At 43.7% G+C, this 24,368-nt stretch overlaps 1 protein-coding gene across 3 annotated transcripts in view; it reads right to left on the bottom strand.

The window, feature by feature from the left end:
- cacnb1 (calcium channel, voltage-dependent, beta 1 subunit) overlaps positions 1-17,981 on the bottom strand; it is a 310,047-nt gene extending 292,066 nt beyond the window's left edge. For all 3 annotated transcript variants that reach the window (XM_048560446.2, XM_059638898.1, XM_059638897.1), the window contains exon 1: positions 17,722-17,981. In XM_048560446.2, the coding sequence (XP_048416403.1) occupies positions 17,722-17,802 (81 nt within the window). In that variant the 5' untranslated portion in view covers positions 17,803-17,981. The remainder of the gene's footprint in view (positions 1-17,721) is intronic.
- Positions 17,982-24,368: the final 6,387 nt, after the last annotated feature.

Genomic DNA, 24,368 nt, shown 5'->3' on the forward strand with positions numbered 1-24,368 from the left:
TACCAGCATGTAACCTGTCTAGTGCTGTTAAATGTTTTATAGGTTTCTATGAAATTCGATGTCTTTCTTTAAGCTGCAACGAATACAATTCTAACCAACTCAATTTCTCCTCCTATGTCAATCCTGTCATCCCAGGACTCAAATTTGTTACAATTCAATACACAAGACCATTTATTTCCATCTGATCCAGTAAAACAGTCATCAAATTATCTCATTCCATTAAATGCACGTTGCCACCACCAGCAGGTGAACAGGAATAGACCATTAGACCATGAGACACAGGAGCTGAAATTAGGCCATTCGGCCCATCAAGTCTGCTCCTCCATTCAATAATGGCTGATAAGTTTATCAACCCCATTCTCCCCGTTTTTCCCTATAACCTTTGATCTCCTTGACAATCAACAACTTCTGTCTATCTCTGTCTTACATACAGTCAGTGGCCTGGCTTCCACAGCCTTCTGTGGCAATGAATTCTATAGATTCACCACTCTGGCTGAAGGCATTTCTCCTGACCTCTGTTCTAGTGGGTCTTCCATTTATTCTAAGGCTGTGCCCTTAGGTCCTCGTCTCTCCTGCCAATAGAAACATCTTCCCAACATCCACTCTGGCCAAGCCATTCAGTATTCTATAAGTTTCAGTTAAGTCCTTCCTCGTCAGCCTAAACTCCATTGAGTATAGACCCAGGTTCCTCAAATGCTCTTCGTAAGTTAAAGCTTTTATTTTTTGGGATCATTCTTGTGAACATCCTATTGACCCGCTGCAAGGCCAGCATATCCGTCCTGAGGTATGGGGCCCAAACTTGCCCACAATACTCTAAATGTGGTCTGACTATAGCTTTATAAGCCTCAGAAGTATATCCCTCCTCTTATATTCTAGTCCTCTCAAAATAAATAGCCACAACGTAACAATGCATTCTCCCCTAGGTATATAGCCAATCTGCACTGTACATTTATTAAACAGATAAATGCAATCCACATCAACCCATTTCCTCATCAGCCCTGGAAAATAACAGGGTAATGAACTTAGTCATTCCCTGCGTAAAATCTTCGAGCAGCAATTTTGGTCCATTAATTTGCTGTGAAACAACAGCCTAAACATTGTTAGAATAATATTTGGACAGATTGGCATCGCTGAATTTTTTTTTAAAGTCACATTAGCACAGTCATCGCGTCATTCAGGAATGTAATAGAGAACAAAAGGATCCTCACACAGTCACTCTTCTGCCCAAATTTGGGACCGTTGGCATGCTGTTGATATAAGGGCTGTCAGAAGCTTTCAAAGCTTCTTGCAAGGTGGCCGCTACTTTGGTTGGAGCAGCCTTCTGAGAAAGCGTGGAAAATATATACACCATAACAAGAAAGCTGAAAAACTAAAATCAACAGCGGTGACTTTCACTCGAGAAGTAGCCGGTGGGGGAGATGAACTGACTCTTTAAAATTCAGCAATTAATGAGCCTTCTGTCTTTTCACCCTTCCCCAGAAAGTAATGCTCATTCTGCCTGCACACATCCAAACAATTATCTCCTTCCACCCCAGCCTAAAACCAGCTTCTACCACCTTCCAATTACCCAAGACCCCGATCCTACCAGTGTTCAACATTTAACTGCTCTCATTCAATAATCTCCCCATCCCAACCTCATAACCAAGCATTAAACCTGTTCCCATGATAACGTGATAATTCTCGCAGTAAATAACTCCTCTTGCACTATCTAATTTATTAACTATTCCTTGTAGCCATTTAGGGGCTTCAAGTTACAGTTTTATTGTGCTTATAGTATCTGGAAGGAATTCAACTCAAGCTTTGATCTGCTCTTGGTTCCCGAGTCACAGTCATATTTCAGTCCTAGTTATGAGCGAGGCTGTACCTCATGGGAGACTAGTTGTGCCTCAGTCATAGAAATAACAATGAATTCCTCTTTGGCTTCTCTTGTTATTCCTGACATTATTCTGGTATTGAAGGCCATTACTTTCTGTTAGCATCATATAAACCTCCCCACAATAATCATGATGGGCCTCTCGTATCTATTGTAGGGCTGACCTAAACAGTCGTGTCCCACGCTTGATTCCTGGCTTGGAGTGAGATGACTGACTGACTGATGTGAGACTTTGGATATCACAATTGATCTTGTCAATCTGAGGCTAGGGTTGCAAGAAATATATCAGACAAACTCTCCCCAACCCGGCCCACTTGCAATCACTGATGGGTGGTGAAGTGGTGCGTGAGGATGTGTCCGATTGGTGCAGAATTACCAACTTTCCAAGTTGTCACTGGCAGTCTCCAGGAATTAACATTTACCTTTCTGGACAGTTTTTTTATTCATTGACAGGATGCAGGCATTACTGGTGAAATAACTGCATACAGGCTGCTGGTATCTCACTATAACTGGCTAGGCCAAAATTTATTGCCCATCCCTAACTGCCCAGGAGGCAGTTAAGAGTCAACCATATTGCTGTGGGTCTGGAGTCACATGTAGGCCAGACCAGGTAAGGATGACAGATTTCCATCCCCATAGGGCCTCAATGAACCAGATGGGTTTTTCCAACAATCAGCAACAGCTTCATATTGTCATCTCTAGACTCTCAATTCCAGATTTTTCCCCTGTATTGAACTTAAACTCCAACATCTGCCATGTTGGGATTTGAACACAGAACATGACCATGACATGGGTCTCTGGGTTAATAGTCTATTGATAATACTTGTAGGCCATCACATATAGCATTGCAAATAAACCTAGTAGGCAAATAATTGCAGCATTAAAAAAATAAAAACGGACTCACTTTCACTTTCTTGAAATACTGCAGCTTAACAGCTAAATTTAGGAGATGGCGGTGACTCAGCGGTTAGCAGGTCCAGGGCTGTGCGTTCAATTCCACCTTTGGGTGACTGTGTGTGCAGAGTCTGCATGTTCTCCCTGTCACCGTGTGGGTTTGCTCCAGCTTTCTCCCCCTAAAGATGTGCAGTCTAGGCAGATAGGCAATGCTAAATTACCCTGTAGTGGCAGAGATGCGCAGGTTAGGTGGATTGGCCATGGTAAACACGGGGTTACGAGGATAGGGTTCGGATATTCTTTGGACAGCCAGTGCCAGCACAATGGGCTGAATGGCTTCTTCCTGCACTGTAAGGCTGGTATGAAATATAATTTTCTTTGGATAGGAAATTTAAAAAGGTGCTAGGTCATGTGTCTAACTGGGGTTGGCAACAAGCAACCACTGGAGGGGGTAGGCAATGGCCTAGCGGTATAATCGCTGGACTGTTAATCCAGAGACCCAGATAATGTTCTGGGGACCCAGGTTCAAATCCTGCCACAGCAGGTACTGGAACTTGAATTCAACAAAAAATCTCAAATTAAAGAGTCTAATGAGGCCCATGAATCAATTGTTGGAAAAACCAACCTGGTTCACTAATATCCTTCAGGGAAGAAAACTGCCATCCTTACCTGGTTTAGCCTACATGTGACTCCAGACCCACAGCAATGTGGTTGACTTTGAACTGCCCTCTGAGCAATTAGGGATGGGTAATAAATGCTGCCTGGCCAGTGATGCCCTCATCCTGTTAATTATTTTTTTAAAATACTGCCAATTTGAAACAATGATTTGTAGAAGCAAAATATCAAAGATGGCAGAAACTTGAAATCAGTATTGCAAATGTTTAAATGTCTGAAAATTATCCCAGTTTTACGCTCTCCCCAAACGTTGCCAATATTGCTGAGAACTTCCAACACTTTTTGCTGTTATTGCTCAGGCAAACCTCTCAAATATGATGCTAGGAGAGAGACTTTTTTTCCTTGCACGAGTGGTTTGGGTCTGAAATGTACTCCCTTGAAATGTGGTGGAGCCAGGTCCCATTGAGGCATTGAAGAATCTAGTGTTAGAGGTTTACAGCACAGTGAAAAAAAACCCTTTGGCCCGTTGAACCTGCACCAGTCAACAAACATTGGATGATTATTTGAATGAAAACGATACACAAGGGTATGGGGAAAAGACAAGGGGATGTCACCAAGTCATGATGCTCATGAGCTAGCCATTGCAGCCAATGATGGGCTGAACTGTCCCCTTCTGTGCTGTATCAACTCTGTGATGTCCAATGCTCCAACAAAGGTCACAGTCAAGGGATACAGGTTGAGCCATTTAGAACTGACACAAGGAGAAATTTCTTCACCCAGAGAGTGGTAATCCAGTAGAATTCTCTGCCATAGAAAGTGATTGAGGCCAAAATGGTGAATGTTTTCAAGAAGGGGTTAGAGTTAGTTCGTAGGGGTAATGGAATTGAAGGGAATGGGGAGAAGGCGGGAGGAGGGGAATATGTTGATTGATCAGCCACAATCATATTGAGTGCAGTGCAAGCTTGATGGGCTGATTAGCCTACTCCTAGTTTCTACATTTCTATGACGCATGGCCGCGAGCTTGAAGCACCAGATGGCTGTGAAAAATCACAAGTGCTCACAAATACACCTACAGCTGATAAAACTGGAGACAAAGCAACTTGAGTTAGAAATGATGCCTATGATAAACCAAAACACAATTGCTAATTTCTGACAACCCACCAGAACAGCAAAGAGTTCAGTGGACAAATTGATTTGGAGAACTGGGAAAGAAAGTGACATAAAATGGGCGGTGACTAGTCTCCGCACAGAAAGGTGACTGGTCCTAGTATGTGTTCAGAATGGATTTATTCAATATTGGTCAAATTCGGCTTCCTGTCTGAGCTTCTTTATTCTCATTGCCCGCAAGTGACTGCAATAATTTCACTCAGGCCAAGTATTAAATTAACAGCAAACACGGCCCGTTGTCATGGTATTATGTTACAGCATTATTGGTTTTTGTAAATGGAGGAGTCTAATTTGCACAGCTCCCTTCAGGTTCAATAGATAAATAAATAAATACGCACACAAGGCAGAGGTAGCATAATCATTGAAACCAGCTCATATTTCACAGCCCTGCTTTATTGTGTCAAAGTCCATCAAATTCTCAGAATGACTGAGACAGCTCCTGTGTGTTTGGAATATTGTTGCTCCCTAAGCAAGGTGCAATGCATAAAGCCAGCCTAGGGTCCTATTTGTATAGATTGCAGACCATGGGCATATGCATAACACACAAAACACCAAGATATTTTCGAAAGAAAAGGTTATTCCCCTTCATTCGGTTGTTAGCTTCCACTAAAATAAACATTCCCCCTTTGATCTTGGCTGTTCAACATGTTGAATTGCAAACACTGTCACTCCTTCCTTCCGAGAAACATCCAATTCCCCAGTCCAATTACCCCATCAATCTCGTTGGTTAGCTCAGCTGGCCAGACAGCTAACTTGCAGTGTGGCATGATATCAAAAGTGTGGGTTCTATTCCTGCACTGGCAAATATTACCAAGAGGGGACTCTTGGACCATGCCTGAGGTGTGGTGACCTGCAGACCACTAATGGTTTCTCTAACGAGAGTTGGGCTATTGTGACTTAACCTTCACTACACGCTATGAGGTCAGTTAGGAGCAGATGAGGTCACTTGAAAGTCCATCTTTGCCCAAGCTGGTGGGATCCTTCTTTAAATAATGTCGTTCATGACATCATGAGGTTCCATTCCAGTTTTAACCCAAGGCTTCAGCAAGCAATCTCTGACGATTTCTCTGCCAGATCGAAACACCATGGGTCACTGAATTGCCAACTCTGGCTAGATTTCTCCCCGGAGGCTTCATCATGTGACATTTTCCTGCCAACTGACCTCCTCCCACCAATGGCCGCCTGACACTTGGTCCACCAACCACCTTTACCAACAGCAAAGTAAACATTCTCCAAATGATCTAATGATCCTTCATTGCCAATAGAACATGTTCTTTTCCCACTCCATTAATTCTAATTGCTAAGAAACAAAGGAATTGAAATTATTCTTTTTTTAAGTGATCCTGTGAGTTTTCTCCCTATTTGCTTCCAGTAGTATCCTGGAGGATAGTCTTGGAGCACTGCAACTTCCAATCTTAGAAGGTTGGCATCCCTAGATTAATCGAGTGCCAGAACGACAATTTGTTTTAACCCTTTTCTGTTTAAACATAATGGTGAATCTGGAAGATTTTGCTGGCCCTATGAGGAAGCCATGGTTCTTCCTTTCATCTGTGTTTCTTTCCTTTCCTGTGCCCTCTGATCCCTCTCAGTGTTCTCCTGCTACCCAAGTGCAGTCAATTAACTGACTCGACTTTGTTTTTTTTCAGAAAGTCAATAATATCTAAGGAGAGTCAATCGTTGCCTTTCCCAGTCCCTGCAGCTCAGAAAGAGCTTGATCATTTGTCACTTTATAGACCTAGGTCAATGAAAACAAAACAGTTTCTCATGTAAAATTTAGGGATTGCTGAGAAAAAGAGACATACTGTCAAAGTTTTTCATCTGGCACAGATTATGGTCGAATTCAAAAGTGCTAAATTTCAAAGGGAGCAGCAATTTATACAACTAAAAAAAGGCATATTTTGTCAAAGGTTTTCAATCTTGCAGTCATCGTGAAATTCCCAAGAATCCAGTGTTAGGGGAACATTGTTTTATACTATATGAGGAGAGACTACTGATAGCTTCCCATGATGACTCTGTTTGGTACTGGCTTTGAAACGGAGACTGCACCAGTTAGAAGATGTGTGACAGATAATTACCGAACATTGTTTAAATTTAAACCAGGCAAGTTGATTCTGATTGGCTGAGGCATAGCCCTGATGGATGAAGCAGTAAATGCTGTCACTTATTTTATGTTCAAACAGTGCAATGTGTACACATGCTCTTTCCATCTGTAAAGAACATGGCTTCCAGTCCATGCAAAGGCACACTGCGAACCGAATGGCAATCTGAAATTGCTTATCTTTTTAATTTTTACCAAATTTGAGATTATTTAGCAAATGCAGTCTAATTTCAGAATCATGTTAGGTACAATGCTGTGTAATGGGTTTTGCAGGCATGGGCTGATTGCTTATGCTCAGCATCTTGCCTGTTGTAAACAGCTAAGGGATACGTTGTTTTGATGTAATCCAACAGCCCCTGCAACTTATGGCTTACATACCTGGCACTACAGTGGCACTGAAATTCATATACCACATTACACCTTTGTATGATTGGCAGAACTTGTGATGCATTCTCTAAGACAGTGTCTCTGCCAATCTATTTGTACTCTCTTCCAAAGTACAAAGTGGTTTTCTCTCGTACATTGGTATTTCTTGGTCAGATCCAATGAGTGGAAGAGGAAAGGGTTTTGACAAAGTGTTTTTTAAACCAATACTCCAAATTATCCAAATTGCCAAATTACAAATTATATAGCACGGGAAAACAATGCTGATTGGTTAGCAAATTAAGTCTGATTCATCAAGGCGTTGCTATGGAGAATACACCAGAGAACTAGTTCCCCCAATATTTTTACTTAAGTAAGGAAAAGTAACAAGCAGACACAATCTGCTTCCCTTGCAGAAGTCATGTCCCTCCCTGTGTGTGTAGTTTAATACCTTCCAGATATCATACAAAAACAGCTGTAAATATATATAATTACCTTTTAGATTTTACCTGTGAGCAACGTAAGAATCTCAGGAAATTGTATCTTTGCAAAAATTGGGCACAGACGTAGTCCATTCTGCCCCTTAACCATGATCTCTCATTTACTTATTTATTGATATTATTAAGTATAAAGGGTGAATCCAGATCATTCAAGCAGCTGTTTCTCAGTGCCTGTGGCCCTCTGAGTACGTTGCCGCACACTTCCCACAAAGCTGCAATGTGTGTGCCACTCCAGCCTACACAATCATTAACACCATCGCAGTCCTCAGCCACACTATCACCACAAGCTGAATGACACAAGATTGTTCACAGTCTCACACAGATGGGCTACATTTGCACAGTGGCAGATGCCATACTACCCATCTGGTGCATTTTTGCTGTCCCTTTGTGGAACAGCAGACCATTCAGCCCCTTCAGCTAGTTCTACCATTCATTTGGATCATAGCTGATGCTTACCTAAACCCCATCTACCACAGTTCATTACAATTAATGCCTTTGCCAAAACAAAACAAAAATCACTTTCAGATTTAACATTTTCAGTTCAGCCTTAGGTTTGGTGAAGATACAGTTCCAGGTTTCCATCGCCTTTGCTTATGACATCAACCCTGAGTAACTCAGCTTGCATTTTGAGGTTATGGCTCTTTATTCTCCAATTATAGCCCTTGTTAATTTTAATTGTTCTCCCATCAGCTATTGTACCTTCAGCTGCCCAGGCTCTAAGCTTTGGAATTCTATTCGTAAACATTCCATCTCTTTACCTTGCCTCTTCTAACAAACTCTTATAAAACTTTTCACTTCGAACAAGCTTGTGGTCATCTGCTCTAATTGTAGCAGAATGAGAACAGACATGATCACAAGATGTTGATGCCTACCATGAAAGTACAGAGACAGCAGCAATCTCATGCAAGAGTGTGTAAAGAAGGGACGGTAGAGTGTATATGAGTTACAGATGTATTTGCAGAGATGTGTGTGTGTATAATAGAACAGAATCCACAGAATCCCTACAAATGTGGAAACAGGCCATTTGGCCACACTGACTGTCGAAAGAGCATCCCAAGAGTCACACCCCCTACCCTATCCCTGTAACCCTGCAGTTCCCATAGTTAATCCACCTAACCCACACACCTCAAGACACTACAGGCAATTTAGTATGGACAATCCATCTAACCTGCACATCTTTGGACTTTGAGAGGAAACCAGGGCACCTGGAGAAAGCACACACCGACACGGGGAGAACGTGCAAACTCCACACAGACAGTCACCCAAGGGTGGAATCAAACTCGGGTCCCTGGCACTGTGATGCGGCAGTGCTAACCACTGAGCCACTGTGCCAAAATTGGTTAAAAGAACTCCTTAGAATCAGACAGTAGTCTCTCTTAAGTAAGTGGAAATAGAGGCCATGACGTTCCAAGAGAAGATAAGGTTTGCCGTCTCTCCAGAGTGCACTTCAGAACCTCAGCCACAAGTCTTGTAGCAACATAAACCAATAATATGCCTTGAAGTTCCCAGTGTTCAATTTCATCTGATAAACCTCCTATGAGATGCCTTGGAATGTGATATATGTCATGTCATACATTACTGTTGTGTTTGTCAATAAGTAGAAAGGAAAGGACTTAATCATAAGATTTACAGGGCAATAAGGCATTTACGCCTTTCTTGGTAACTTCAGTCACAATTTCTTCCCATCTACTACTTTGTGTGTAATTGTTTTTTTCCTCTTGTTTTGCTTAGACATGTGATCTGAATCAGCAGCACATTCCTGAAAGATTTTGCATCTCTGATTCAAGATGAATACTTGGTCCTGTGGAGCTTAGTCCATTGTTCATCACTGACCAGTGTCTTAGAATGGACAGCTTCAAGAAAACAAACAAGAAAATAATATGAAAACAGAGGAGGGAAATTACAGATAGTTACAGGGCTACCTCCTTCAACATGCATATCTACTCATGTTCCCAACAAGAATATATACCAGCCTAAAGCCACCTCAAAACTGTCTTTGTGTTGGACTATAATTCAGCAATACTTCAGAGATGGTAGACATATAGCAAACTTTCCTACACAGACTGTAATAGGTTTACAGAAAATTACATGAAATTCAAGAATCAAATCCAAAATTAAGTTGTTCTGGGAGTTATGCCAAAAGATGGAGAGAATTCTAAGTTGCAAAGAAATAACAAAAACTATCAAAGCACTCCAGAGAAATGTTACTTCTCCTTATTCCAAACAGTAACAGACATTTTCTTCTGATTCTAAGGCAGTAATTTAATGGCAGAGATTTTAAACAGTAAATGTATATGTTCATAACGTAATTTGGACCTTTTCACATGATTGCAAAATTCACAAAGTCTGCTCACTTAGTTCTACCATTTCTACATAAACTCAGATTTGCCTGTTCATTATTCCCTCTGCAGGGTGTGAAAATAAAACAGGCTGAAGGGCAACTGCCAAGTATGGGGATTACAATGTTCTGATTTCCCTTTGATCGTTTTTATTAATGATTTGGATAAGGGCTTAGAAAGTTATATATCCAAATTTGCTGAAGATACAAAGGTTATGCAGCACTGTAGTCAATGTAGAGAATAGCATAACCTCACAATGGGATATGGATTGACTAAGCGAATGGGCAAAACTGCGGCAGACGGAGTTCAATGTAAGTGTGAGGTTATCCATTTTGCATCGACTAAGGCTAGATCAAGGTACTTTCTAGATGGTATGAACTTAAATACACTGGATGTCCAAAGAGACTTGGGAGTTCAAGTGCACAGATCTTTAAAAATGTCACAACCAGGTCCAGAATATAATTAAAAAAGCTAATGAAATGCTGGCTTCTACATCTGGAAGGCTGGAAAATGAAGCTGCAAAGGTTATCCTGGTCAGATCCCCCTTGGAGTACTCTGAGGAGACCTGGGCACCACAGCATAGAAAGAGTATATTGGCTTTGGAGGGCAGGTTTACAAGAGTGATACCTGGATTTAAGGGGCTATGTTACAATGAGATGAAGGGTCTAGGCCCGAATCATATTTCGCCTGGGAACCCTGCAGCCATATGGTATCAATGTGGACTTCACCAGTTTCAAAATCTCCCCTTCCCCAACTGCGTCCCTAAACCAGCCCAGTTCATCCCCTCCCCCCACTGCACCACACAACCAGCCCAGCTCTTCCCCTCCACCCACTGCATCCCAAAACCAGTCCAACCTGTCTCTGCCTCCCTAACCTGTTCTTCCTCTCACCCATCCCTTCCTCCCACCCCAAGCCGCACCCCCATCTACCTACTAACCTCATCCCACCTCCTTGACCTGTCCGTCTTCCCTGGACTGACCTATCCCCTCCCTACCTCCCCACCTATACTCTCTCCGCCTATCTTCTTTTCTCTCCATCTTCGGTCCGCCTCCCCCTCTCTCCCTATTTATTCCAGAACCCTCACCCCATCCCCCTCTCTGATGAAGGGTCTAGGCCCGAAACGTCAGCTTTTGTGCTCCTGAGATGCTGCTTGGCCTGCTGGGTTCATCCAGCCTCACATTTTATTATCTTGGATTCTCCAGCATCTGCAGTTCCCATTATCTCTCTTCTGCATGTCTTCTTTTTCACCTCCACTAGAGGGAACCTGCTTGCAGGCCAAAGCCAATTCCAGCCTTAGTACAAATGACCAGCCAGCTTTCATCTCCTGTTTTGCATTCTTTGTGTATAAGGGGTTGGGATCAAGACAATGTTCACCTTCTGAGGGACTACGAATTGGGTGGCAGCAAAATGACTGCACCTTATTTCACCTGTCCCATTCTCTTTTACGCATAAGTGCGAGGGATGTAGTGCTGGGTGGATAATAAATGGTGGATCAACCGATGTCCTTTTTGTGGCTTTGTCAATGCTGCATTTTAACCAACCTCCCATTCCACCCTGCTCTGCTCTTTCCCTTTGCTGCCAACTGCGATCTGATTCATCTCAAAATAGGCAAGTCTTGGCCTTCTGGTTCCCAGAGATTCCAACTCTATTCGCTGTTCACTCGTGCAATTTTACTCTTAATGAGGACTGAAGTAAGCGAGGTTAGGTGTTGAAAACCTACAAATGACCTCGGCAACATTGATCTGGGGAAGGAATTCTAGCAGAATCCTGTTCCCTTGCGAATGTGCCTTTGTAAAGAAGAGTCTGGAGACAGATGTAATGAATTCTCCTGAGCAGCTCAGTGATGTAGGACTCTGTTCTCCACGACACACACCGACACAAACATGTACTCATGTGAATGAGCATCCAATTGGTCAGAGACCCTCTTTGGTCTACTGAAAACCTACGGGTCTTCCAGTGAACAGAGTGGTCCTTGACTAAATGTTGCCAACTGGCACATTCCAAGGTCCGGGACCAAGTGCTGAGGGATGCACTAAAGCTTAGGTCAGCTGCTGCAAAAGCACAGTGGGGAAAGATCGCTGTCTAAGGCCTTCCAGCCATTGAGTGCCAAGGGACTAGAAGAAGTGGAACTCCTTGGCACCTCATGAAGAATGTACACTGTGAATCAAGAAGACTGAAACCATACTGCTGTGAAATATGTTGCAATAAGAAATTTGATTACATTGATTGCTCTTCCTGTAATTAGCAATGTAAAATATTTCGCCCTCATGCTGCATGCCTGATGGACAACATATCAGTTAACGCAGGCAAATGGAACTAATTGTTTGGGAAAACTGGTCAGCAAGGACAAGTTGGACCGGAGGGTCCATTTCCCAGCTGTGTGACTCTCTGACTCAATGCTATTTCGTACGGAGGTGTTGTGTTATCCAGAAAACTCCCTAGAATACTTCTTTTCAGATATAATTGGACTAACTCACCTCTGGGTACAGCAATGAACAGGATATGTTCTACTATAACAAGCAGGTGATACGGTGTAAACAATGGTGCTTGAAGTGGAATAGTTTACAAATGACAATGTGCAGACTGCATAAAAATGTAAAACAAGTATCTTTAATTAGCCAATACTGCAGAACGTCTGCTTCTAAATTATAAGTACAGGTGCAATTTACCATAGAATTTAATCATAGAGCACAGAAGGAGAACATTCAGCTAAACATGTCTAGTCATTTCCCTTCAGTGAGGTATACCTTTAAGCCCATATCCCTACTCTTTCCCCATTTCCCATTGCCTTTTGAAGGTTATTGAACCTACATCCAACACCCTGTTAAGATGTTCATTCCAGATCAAAACATAGTGTACACACACCACAGAGTAATTTCCTGCAATCTGCTTAAATGGGTTCTGTTTCACCATCGCCCACACAAAATGCTCTCTCACTGTTACTCCTGTGATTTTCCCCCAAGCCCAGAGAAAGTGCTGTTCACAGCACAGCTCATGAGACATGTTTTATTCCAATTCACAGAGACAGAAAGAATCCATAAACATCAAGTGTTTATGACATTCTATGATTTTACCTCTGTTCTATTTTTGTTTCACTCCAAACAAAACGGAGGCAGTGAGGTTGAATTAAATCCATCATCAGTGATTGCAAATACAAACTGGGCACGGGAAAGAAAAAGCATCTGTGGCTGAGGAAGGCAGTGAATGATTTTGTCCTCATTTCAGAATTCTTGCAGGTTATGCAGGTGAAGATGGTGGCATGTGAGTTTGGGAAGACTGCGGTTCGGCTGAACTAGGGCAAGTTAACAGGCTGTGCACAAAACTAACTCGTTCTCCTTTGCAAACCAAAAGAACTGCAGATGCTGTAAATCGGGAACAAAAACAGAAGTTGCTGGAAAAGCTCATCAGGTCTGGCAGCATCTGTGAAGACAAAATGAGATTTAACGTTTCGGGTCCGGTGACCCTTCCTCAGAACTGTTCTGAGGAAAGGTCACCGGACCTGAAATTTTAACTCTCATTTTCTTATTCACAGATACTGCCAGACCTGCTGTGCTTTTCCAGCAACTTCTGTTTTTGTTCATTCTCCTTTGCATTTCACCTGCAAATGTCTCACAGAAAATTATAGAACCAAACGATACTGCTCGGCCCATCATGCCTGTGCAAGCTCTCTGAAAGAGAATTCATGCTTCACCCAATAGCTTCAGGGTTCAGCTGTATTCTTTCCAACACCAACTTTCATATCCTAACCCTACTCAGCTTTGCTGCCCTTTGGCACCTCTGGACTGGTCTGTTTCAGTGCTATCCTGGATGGGGTTATGCCCTCCAATGTTCAGATCATTCCAAACAAGTAGTGATGCAATGCCCATTTGTTGTCTTATTAAAGGGACCAAAATCCTCCAAGTGAGATGTGAGAGTCATTAAGTCACAGAGTTGTACAGCATAGAAACAGACCCTTCGGTTCAACTCGTCCATGCCAACCAGATATCCTAAATTAATCCTATCCCATTTGACAGCCCATATTTCTCTAAACACATCCTATTCATGTGCCCATCCAAATGTCTTTTAAAAGATGTAATTGTATCAGTCTCCACCACTTTGTCTGGCAGCTCATTCCATATACCCACCACCCTCTGTGTGAAAAGTTGCCCCTTAGGTCCCTTTTAAATATTTCCCCTCTCAGCTTAAACCTGTGCCCTTTAGTTTTGGAGACTCCTGCCCTGGGAAAAAGACATTGACTATTCACCCTCTCCAGCCCCTCATGATTTTATAAACCTCTACAAGGTCACGTCTCAGCCTCCAACGCTCCAGGGAAGATAGCCCCAGCCTATTCAGCATCTCCCTACAGCTCAAACCGTCCAATCCCAGCAACATTCTTTTCAATATTTTCTGCACCCTTTCGAGTTTAACAACATCTTTCTTACGGCAGGGAGACCAGAACTGAATGCAGTATTCTAAAAGTGGCCTAACCAATGTCCTGTACATGACCTTCCAACTCCTATATTCAATGCACCGACCAATAAAGGGCAGTGTCCCAAATGCCTTCTTCGCTATCTTGAAACAAAACAAAATAGCAAAAAGCATCAGGTGTGTGTAACAATCCATGTTCCCCGAGTCGGTCAAATAGCAGAAGGAAAGGGATGGGAAAGGCTTCTGAACACAATCAGGTAGATGCTGAGGCTGCAACAAACACCATTATATATTTAGGTACTTCTCTTAAGACAAGCTAGCACGTTGCTCATTCAGAACTTGGCAAACCTATCCTGGAAAACAACTTTTTTTCAAAACAAAAGCACTGAAACACACAAAGAACTGCAGATGCTGGAAATCAGAAACAAAAAGAGAAATTGTTGGACAAGTTCAGCAGATCTGGCATCATCTTTGGCGAGAAATCAGGGTTAATGTTTCGGATCTAGTGACCCTGAGAAACCATCAAAACAAACATCCTGGTCCGAGAAACTCTTTACCAAGTCAGTACATACAGAGCACTGTTTGAAAGAAAAATATCACTCCAACATTTTGGTCATTCTAATTAAACGTTCTTGCCCAAAACATGAATCAAACAGTTTTTTGTTACCGTAGGTCCTTACAATTGTTTCGATCGCTTTAAAAAATGCAACTTATGATGTAGATAACAAGGTGTAGAGCTGGATGAACACAGCAGGCCAAACAGCATCAGAGGAGCAGGAAAGCTGACGTTTCGGGCCTAGACCCTTCTTCAGAAACGGGGGAGGGGAAGGGGGTTCTGAAATAAATAGGGAGAGACGGGGAGGTGGATAGAAGATGGATAGAGGAGAAGATAGGTGGAGAGGAGACAGACAGGTCAAAGAGGTGGGGATGGAGCCAGTAAAGGTGAGTGCAGGTGGGGAGGCAGGGAGGAGATAGGTCAGTCCAGGGAGGACAGAAAAGAAAAGGGGGCGGGATGAGGTTGGCAGGTAGGAGATGGGGTGGGGCTTGAGGTGGGAGGATGGGATAGGTGGGAGGAAGGACAGGCTGGGATGAGCTGGGCTGGTTTTGGGATGCGTTAGGGGAGGGGAGATTTTGAAGCTTGTGACTCCCACAGCTACCTAGAATAGACCTCCTCCCACCCATGTTCCTGCAAAAATGCCATCTCCTATTCCCAATTCCTTCGCCTGCACTGCATCTGCTCCCAGGATGAGGCATTCCACTACCGTACATCTCAGATGTCCTCGTTTTTCAAGGACCGCAATTTCCCCCCCTCAGTGGTCGAGAACACCCTCGACCATGTCTCCCACGTTTCCCGCAACACATCCCTCACATCCTGTCCCCGCAATAACCGCCAAAAGAGAATCCCCGTCATCTTCACATACCACCCCACCAACCTCCGGATCCAACACATCATCCTCCGACACTTCCACCATCTGCAATCCAACCCCACCACCAAAGACAATTTTCCCTCCCCAGCCTTAATGCTTTCTGAAGGGTCCACTCTCACCGTGACTCCCTTGTCCTCTCCACACGCCCCACCTGCCACACCACACCGGCACTTTTCCCTGCAACCGCATGAAGTGCTACACCTGCCCCCACACCTCCCCCCTCACCCCATCCCAGGCCCCAAGAAGACTTTCCACATCAAGCAGATGTTCACCTGCACATCCACCAATGTGGTATACTGCATCCCCTGTACCCATTGTGGCTTCCTCTACATCGGGGAAACCAAGCTGAAGCTTGGGGTCTGCTTTGCAGAACACCTACACTTGGTTTGCAATAAACAACTACACCTCCCAATCGCGAACCGTTTCAACTCCCCCTCCCATTCCGCAGACGACATGTCGATCCAGGGCCTCCTGCAGCGCCACAATGATGCCACCCAAAGGTTGCAGGAACAGCAACTCATATTCCGCTTGGGAACCCTGCAGCCCAATGGTATCAATGTGGATTTCACAAGTTTCAAAGTCTCCCCCTCCCCCCACTGCATCCCAAAACCAGCCCAGCTCTTCCCCACCTCCCTAACCTGTCCTTCCTCCCACCTATCCCCTCCTCTCACCTCAAGCCCCACTCCCATCTCCTACCGACTAACCTCATCCTGCCCCCTTGACCTCCTCCCTGAACTGACTTACTCCTTCCTAACTCCCCACCTACACTCACCTTCACTGGCTCCATCCACGCCTCTTTGACTGTTCTGTCTCCTCTCCACCTATCTTCTTCTCTATCCATCTTCTATCTTCCCCCCACCAATCTATTTCAGAACCCCGTTTCTCTCCCCTATTTCTGAAGAAGGATCTAGACGTCAGCTTTCCTGTTCCTCTGATGCTGCTTGGCCTGCTGTGTTAATCCAGCTCCACACCTTGTTATCTCAGGTTCTCCAGCATCTGCAGTTCCTACTATCTCTAACTTTTGATGTAAGCCTTTGGCAAGCCCTCTTTCAGAGCGGACACGACCTCGGGTCATTTTATACACATTACGATAACAAGAACTTAAGAAAGTTTACTCATGATTTCAGCCTGAACATTTAGAGTTACCAGCACGGGAAGAGTTAAGATGCAGACAGATGCACGGAGTAGTAGAGGGGAGAGGTGTGTGCGGAGGAACCAGGCTCGCACCTGCATAAGCTTTTACAAATTAACAGCTATATCTGTATTTAAGGCAGTTGCAGCACAGACCAGACCCTGAGCGAGGTCTTAAGGTTACAGGTTTTTGTTTTAAAGAAAACAATGCGGTGGTCTTAATGAAGAGTTGCTGCACACAGCGAGACAGGGAGAGACAGAGACACACAGACGGACACGCGCATACACACAGAGCAGAGACGTCGAGAAAAATGAACAGGAGACAATTTGTTTTGTGCTCACTGTTAGATTATTGCACTCCATATATAGAATTGCAAAATATACCGGCGGTATAAACAATCTTCAAAAATCCAATACAAAAGGGAAGTAGTTGAACAAAATCCATGCGAAACACGGAAACATAGCAGAATGGTACTGAAATAGGTGGGGGGGGGGTGGTGTAGAGAAGAGAGTACAGATGAAATAAACACGCAGGAAAAAGTACAGGCAATGTCTGCAGCATTTGGAGACACAACTATAAGATGTGGTTGCTATGCATTTAAAGCAGTGGACGAGGAGAGGAGAAGAATTGATGACAGCAGGGTGCGAATTAAACAGGAGAGGCAGTGCCTGGTGTTTGCAAGGCGCGGTGTAACAGGTCGAGGCTATACCGCGGAACCGCATCTCACATTCACCCCCCCAAACCAGCCAGAAACTCGAGGCAGTACGCACTGCATGAGGAGTCTGATGTTAAAACAGCCGCAGGACTCCATTAGTGCTCACATACTGAGCAAAACATCCAAACAAAATACAAGGACGACGAACAATTATTTTCCATCCACACCCAACAATTTGACTCCACAGTTACCTGTATCGGTGGATTGTCAAATACAGCCATCTGTATCTCGTGGGAAGTTGAAGGTGTTCTGGACATGCTGGTTTGTACCATCGGAGATTGCTTAAGTCACAGGTAGCACATTTTTAAAATAAGGAGTATTATTAATTTCCTTTCCTTCTCTGCCTCGCTCCCTATCTACACATACATCTGTATTCGCCAGCCCTTGGTCTTCAAAACGTTCTCCCGTCTTCTCTCTCCATCAGACAATGAATCTGTCGCCCTCCAGCCCAAAGCGTCCCCACCTAACTTGGTTCGATTGACGGAGAATTGAACCAGTTGGAAATGAACGGGCTGCCCGAAGCCTTTGTAACTGGTGCAAGATGTGGGAGATGTACCCAATGGCACGAAAGTTGTCGGTGAAGGGTGGGCTTTGCATAATAAAGTTTCAGCACCCCCCCCCCCCCCCCACAGAGCCTAGCCCACCCCTCACCGTATATTCACCTTGTCTTGTAGAGAAAACGGGCTTTATTTAGTTTAAAGAATAAAAAACCTTTCAGACTAAATAGCTGAATCTCGGCTTGCACTGAAACGCGAATCATGTTCGGTCTGCTGTCTTCGAGAGGTGGATCACGCTTGGGAAAAATGTGTCGTGTAGTTCTGTAGTCGCTCCTGACTGAATCCTAAAATCGTGTAATGGACACCTGCTACTTTTTCCCCTGATGCTGTTACAAAATTTACAAAGTCGGCAGGTTTTGCTGAAACAGGGTATATATTAAGCTTAAAGAGTATTTACCCTACGGAAATGGGCTATTCTGGTTAAGGTGTAGGTGATGCTAAATTCTGAATGTTCACTGCATCCGTATCGTGTGGACCCAGGCCATTCGGCCCGTCGAGCCCACACTGACCGTCCGAAAAGCATCCCGCCGGGATCCACTTCCCTTCCCCAATAACCCTGTATTTCCCATGGCTAACCCACCTAGCCTGCACGCTATGGATCATTTAGCATGCCCAGTCCCCTCAACCTGCACAGGCAGACATGGGGCGAATGTACAAACCCAGCACAGACAGTCGCCGGAGGCTAAGATCAAATGCAGGTCCCTGATGCTATGAGGCAACAGTGCCAACCACTGAGCCCCTGTGCCACCCCAACATTGGCACAGCCTCCATTGTATGTCCATTTAGGAGAACAGACCAAGATAATCTTGGAATGTAGAGCTTCTAAACATAGACCTAAAATATTAGAAATTAGAGTGCCACGGTAACACAGGTTGTCACTGCTGCCTCACCAGAGGTACCAGGGACCCAGGTTCGATTCCACCAACAGGCGACTTTCTGTGTGGAGTTTGCACGTTCTCCCCATGTCTGTGTGGGTTTCCTCTGTGTGCTCCTGTTTCCTCCCACAGTCCAAAAATGTGCAAGCTCATAGTGTCCAGGGATGTGCGGGCTAGGTGGATTAGCCATTGTTAATATAAGGTTATGGGGATAGGATTGGTGCAGATTTTATGGGCTGAACAGCTTCTATTCTATGACCTAATATCACATATATTGTCATTGCCATTGCAACAGTAATTCACTATGTCTGGAAAATACCATAATTATCATTGCAGCTGCAGCAAAGTTGAAATCCTGTTGTTCTGTTTTCTCGTTCTCATAGAAAATATCATACTTAAGCTTTCAAAGTTTAGAGCTCCTTGTCTTTTATTCACTCTGCCCTGCTGCCAAGCTAGAAGTATGTCCAGGTCAGTGTCATGTAACCTGAAGCATGACACTCCAGTGCAGCCATGAATGTAGCCCACTGGAACACTAATACAAGTAATTGGTTCCGAATTCTTCATGGAGAACACAACCAGCTATGTCTCATATCTTCCTCACCTTCAGTGTCAATAACAAGTGCAGCAGGGTAAACATAAAACAGCTGGATACACAGTACAAGAGGATCTCCCTTAGCCCTAAAACCATCCAGACCATCCACTCTGCATAAAAACCTTTCCAGGTGTCAATGCAGTACAGTATAGAATCTTAATCCTATTTCTAGGCATTTACCAGCAAAAGAGTACAAATGCAAGCATTACCTGCTCAGAGAATATCGAAGGTTAAGGAATGATTTGATCGCAGTTTAAAAGATATTAGGGAAGAAAGAACAGGGTAGATAAAGAGAAAAAAAAAGACATTTCCACCAGTTTTTTTGAAACTAGGACTGGGGGACATCATCCAAATATTAGAGCCACACCTTCCAGGAGTGAAACTCGGAAGAACTGCTAGATACAAAGGGTGGTAGAAGTTTGGGAATCATTTCTGGAAGTAACAATGGATGAAAGATCTGTAATTGATTGTAAAAGTGAAATTGACAGACCCTTGTTAATTGAAGGTATTAATGGACACAGGAAAAAGTGGGAATTTGGAGTTAGATTGCAGATCAATCACTGAATGGTGGAATATAGCAGAAGGGCTAAATTCCCCATTACCCAGAATTTGGTGTCATAGGTCCATGCTGCACTGGAAACAATTTGTAATGGCCATTTAGATTTTGCACGCAACCTTTCTAAAGCAGTAAGAAAGGTTGGCTTTCATGACTGCAATTAGCAGGAACTTCTTGTTTTCATCAGCATGTCATGGTTACTCATTAACACCCTGGCCCACTGGAATTGTATTCATTAATGAAATCTTGTCACTAAAAATGGAGAAATATTATTGTGCAAAATCCCTATATACCTGGCAGCACTCACTGCTTCCTTCAACCTCGGAAATGTAAAAAAGTTCACTAACATAGCACCCTCAACAAAAACTATTTACTTATACAAATACTAACAGTGCGAGGGCTGAAGCCTCTCCATGTTCATCAATACATTGGAAGTCTCATTGAGAGCCAGTCTGCCAGTTTGTTGTTAAACATGGACAGTGTTCAGGGTGAAGACTCAATGGATCCGCTATCAAACACAAGCGAACAGCCACCTTAACTAATATCCAGACAGTCAAACAAGGATCAAAGTTAAAGGGGGAGCAACTTAAATGGAAGATTAGCCTAAAAGGGAGAATCAACCTGAAAGGGGGAATTAACAGAAAAGGAAAATAAGGAGGTGGACTGGGGCAAAGGGAAAGATGGGGAATGGAATTTAAAGGCCTTATTTGATGGAGAACACTGGTGGGGGTGGGGTGATATCCTAGGGAATGACGAGAGAAAACTGGGAGTCAGAAGAGGAGAGTAACAGTCAGACAGGCAAAGAAACTACAAAGTGTGGGAGCTAGATATTGAGGGTGGAGAACACCATTGCGTAATTTGGCGATTTGGGGAGGGAGAAAGAGCAGTGGAACTGAATGATGGGGGTGTAAGTCTCATTGGGAGTGAAATCAGGGAAGAGCAGAAATGTCAAAAGAGAAAGTGAAAAGTCCAATAATCTAAATAGGATATTGAGAAAGGACAGAGTGATGCTAGATGAAAGGAGAAGAACATAAAAGTTATGGGAGTGTAGAATATTGATGTGGTGGGAAGGGGTAGAAAGTGAAAGGCTCAATATCAATGTTAATGGCCACCACCTTGCACCAAGTCTAAATTGCAAAAGGGTTGGGCCCCAGTTATGTTCACACATGTTTAGGCAGAGCCAGCGCACACACATGACAAAAGATTGAAACTGAAAGTGCCAAAAGCTATTGTGTGAGCAATCCCTGAAGGCCTTCCCATTGAATTTTCAAAATCATCCCTGACATTAAAGGCAATTAAGGTTTAAAAGTAACAAACACTTGTCTCCCAACTATTTCCATTCATTCATGAATCTTTCACAAGAAGGAGAGTGAAACAGTGTTGAAGGTGGAGATTTGGGGTGGGTTGGTGTTGGTGGGGGTGACGGGGTTTGCAGGGGAATCAATGTCTGATTGTTAACACTGGACCATTCACAGGACTGTGTACATGAGAGTCAACCTGTGGATGGATGTCTTCATGTGGGCTGAACTTTGCAATGTGTAATGACTGCTTTGCAGGGGGTAAGGCTGCATTGCAGGATGTTTTGAAGAGCAAATAAGCTTACATTGTCCAATTTGACACATTTGTCCCAATTGCAAAGCAACATTAAGATAAAGAACACAAATATGTTGCACATTTCAGCACCAGGAAAGCAGGGTACTAGTCATGGGTTATGAAGGTCACATTTCTCTGTGTCCAGGAGATGGCAGGGCTGTCCTTCACCTGAGATAAGGGCAGCCTGCTAAAGCCCTCATGTTACCATTGATCACGATGAGGTGCCAGATGCAAAGCATGTTTCTCAGTCCTACTATTTCTTCAAAGCTCAGTAATTCTCATCCCAATGCAGCAATCAGTGATCCCAGCAGCTGCCTTTGATAAGACTGAGAAGATGACAAAGGAAATGGAGGAGAAGACAGGAAGAGCAACAACAGCAGAATCAGAGACTTAAATCTCGGGGTGGGGTTTGGGGAGGGGACGCGCTGCAGTTGTAAATGAGCAAGCAGAACATGCAAAGGGTCTTCAGCATCTTCAAGCACTCTACAGAGACAGGGTATACAGGAGTGTTCCAGCTACCTCCAGATGAGTGATGGTCACTGCAGGAGATGTGGCCCCATTATGAGAGAAGCCATTCCCTCTATCTGCTACCGCCTGCAGCTAGATGTGTAGCCATTTGGATTGGGAGACAGTGCTGTACTATGAGGGTGAAACTCACAGTGCCTTGAGCTTCCTTGCTATTAGCTCCTTCTAGACATCAATTGGCAACTTGTATTGCATCTCCCAATCGGCAGTATGCAAGTGCATTCATCAGTTCATTGTTTCCAATTACCGTTTGCTCTGTCACCATGAACATAGGCAGCTATGCTGCCTGAGCCATGGGATTGCAGCCCCTACTGGGATTCCTTGGGTGCAAGGGGACATCGGCTGTAGAAATCTGGTTCTCACAGCTCCTGGGCATCTCCGAACCAGGTTTCTGAAAATGACATGAGTTCACTCTCTCAATGTCCAGTGCGCCGTGACCACAGGCAATGCTGCTTGCAGTGTGTGCCCTCTACCCAGGCAGTGACTCAAACAGGGCCCTCAGATTTCTACAATGAAAATGTGCGACTCAGGAGCCACAACTGGGGTCTGAGGCTTATAGTGAAGGATGTCCCTGACCTTCCCCACCAACAGATTTTCAGGCCAGAGAAGCAGAGGCTCAGCCCAGCCTTGTCTCTTTCTGAGAACAGTTGTCATGTCAGGCTTACGAGCTGTTTTTGCAGTCTTTCCAATCGCACTTCACTGTAATGACTACAGCTGTATTGCAGCACACTAACTATGGTGCAGCCAAGATTTCAATTTGTGAGAAGCTTCTTTATCCAGAGAGCGGTTAGAATGTGGTATCTGCTCCCACATGATATGGTTGCAATACATGCCCCTTGATGCTTTTGAGGGGAAGCTAAGTAACAGTTGAGGGAGAAAGGAATTAACAGGATATATTGATGAGGCTTGATGGATAAAAGGAGACAAAAGGAGATAAAAGGTGGAATGTAAACACCTCCATGTTGTGGGTTTTGTGCCTAACAGGGATGAGGCATACTTACACTAGCTCCTGTAACGTAAGAATTAGATGTGGGAATATCGTACTGACTTAGCAGCAGTATCCTCTATATTAAAATCACAGGTAGTTCGGTGTCGGGGCGCATCTGGTGACAAACAGAAGCAAACACCCATCAATGTGCCATGCTTCTAGTGGCCCCAATTATGAAGGAGACTGAGATCTTTATACTGTCAGGTCACATGAGTGATGATATTATGAGCATTTCTGTTAAAGATATGTGACACATGCGCTGTGAGATAAAACAGAGTGGGACATAAATACTGATGTAGATCTTTGGACCAAATGGCCAGATAGTGTGCTTGCAAATACCATGGCAGTCTTCAGGAGGATGCGTGCCTGCCCTCAAACAGAGCAGCATTGCTGTAGAAAGGATTCAGTCTCCAATTTTCACCCATTATCATCTCATTGTAACTCAGTGAACTGTCCCTGCTGTGTAGATACGAAGGTAACCGTGGAAACAAATAAATAATTACAAAAACAACAAAGCAATACTGAAATTACAGTGAATGAAGACCATAAGAGGCTATTACAATGTCACTGCGACTTAATAATATTCGTGGGATTCACAGGAGGGTGTAATAAAGGAATTGCAGTTTGCAAGCAGAATTATATGCTTTTTGAGAGTTTGGACCAGAGTTCAGTACAGAATAGCTGAGGCTTTTCGCTGTTTTTTTCATGTTACTACTAAAAGCACAGAAAACACTGAAGATGCGCAGCTCTTGCAAATGATACTATAATGCTTCAGAGCCTTCTGCCTGTGCAATTTCTTTTCTTGTTTTTATTTCAGATGATTGGCTCATTATTTCATCATTGTTTGTGGGATCTTGCTGAGCTCAAATTGGTTTCTGCATTGACAACAGTGACCCTATAACAAAAAAGGCGTTATTAGACATAAAGTGAAATGGGACATCCTGTGACAATTATAGGATTTTGGAAAACCTAGCAGTTTTCTTTAGTAGACTGGGGAGCTATTTCAAGGGAATTGGTGATTTGAGACACGGTTCTGATATCTGGATCCTGAAACAATGCAAGGTATTACCCTTCCTTGTTCCTTTCTGGCGCCTGGTCAGGTACTCATTGTGGTAAAATAATCTAAATAGCCCCATAGGGAGGTCAACATTG

This window comes from Stegostoma tigrinum, chromosome 31 (genome assembly GCF_030684315.1).
Source record: "Stegostoma tigrinum isolate sSteTig4 chromosome 31, sSteTig4.hap1, whole genome shotgun sequence".
Classification (NCBI taxonomy): domain Eukaryota; kingdom Metazoa; phylum Chordata; class Chondrichthyes; order Orectolobiformes; family Stegostomatidae; genus Stegostoma; species Stegostoma tigrinum.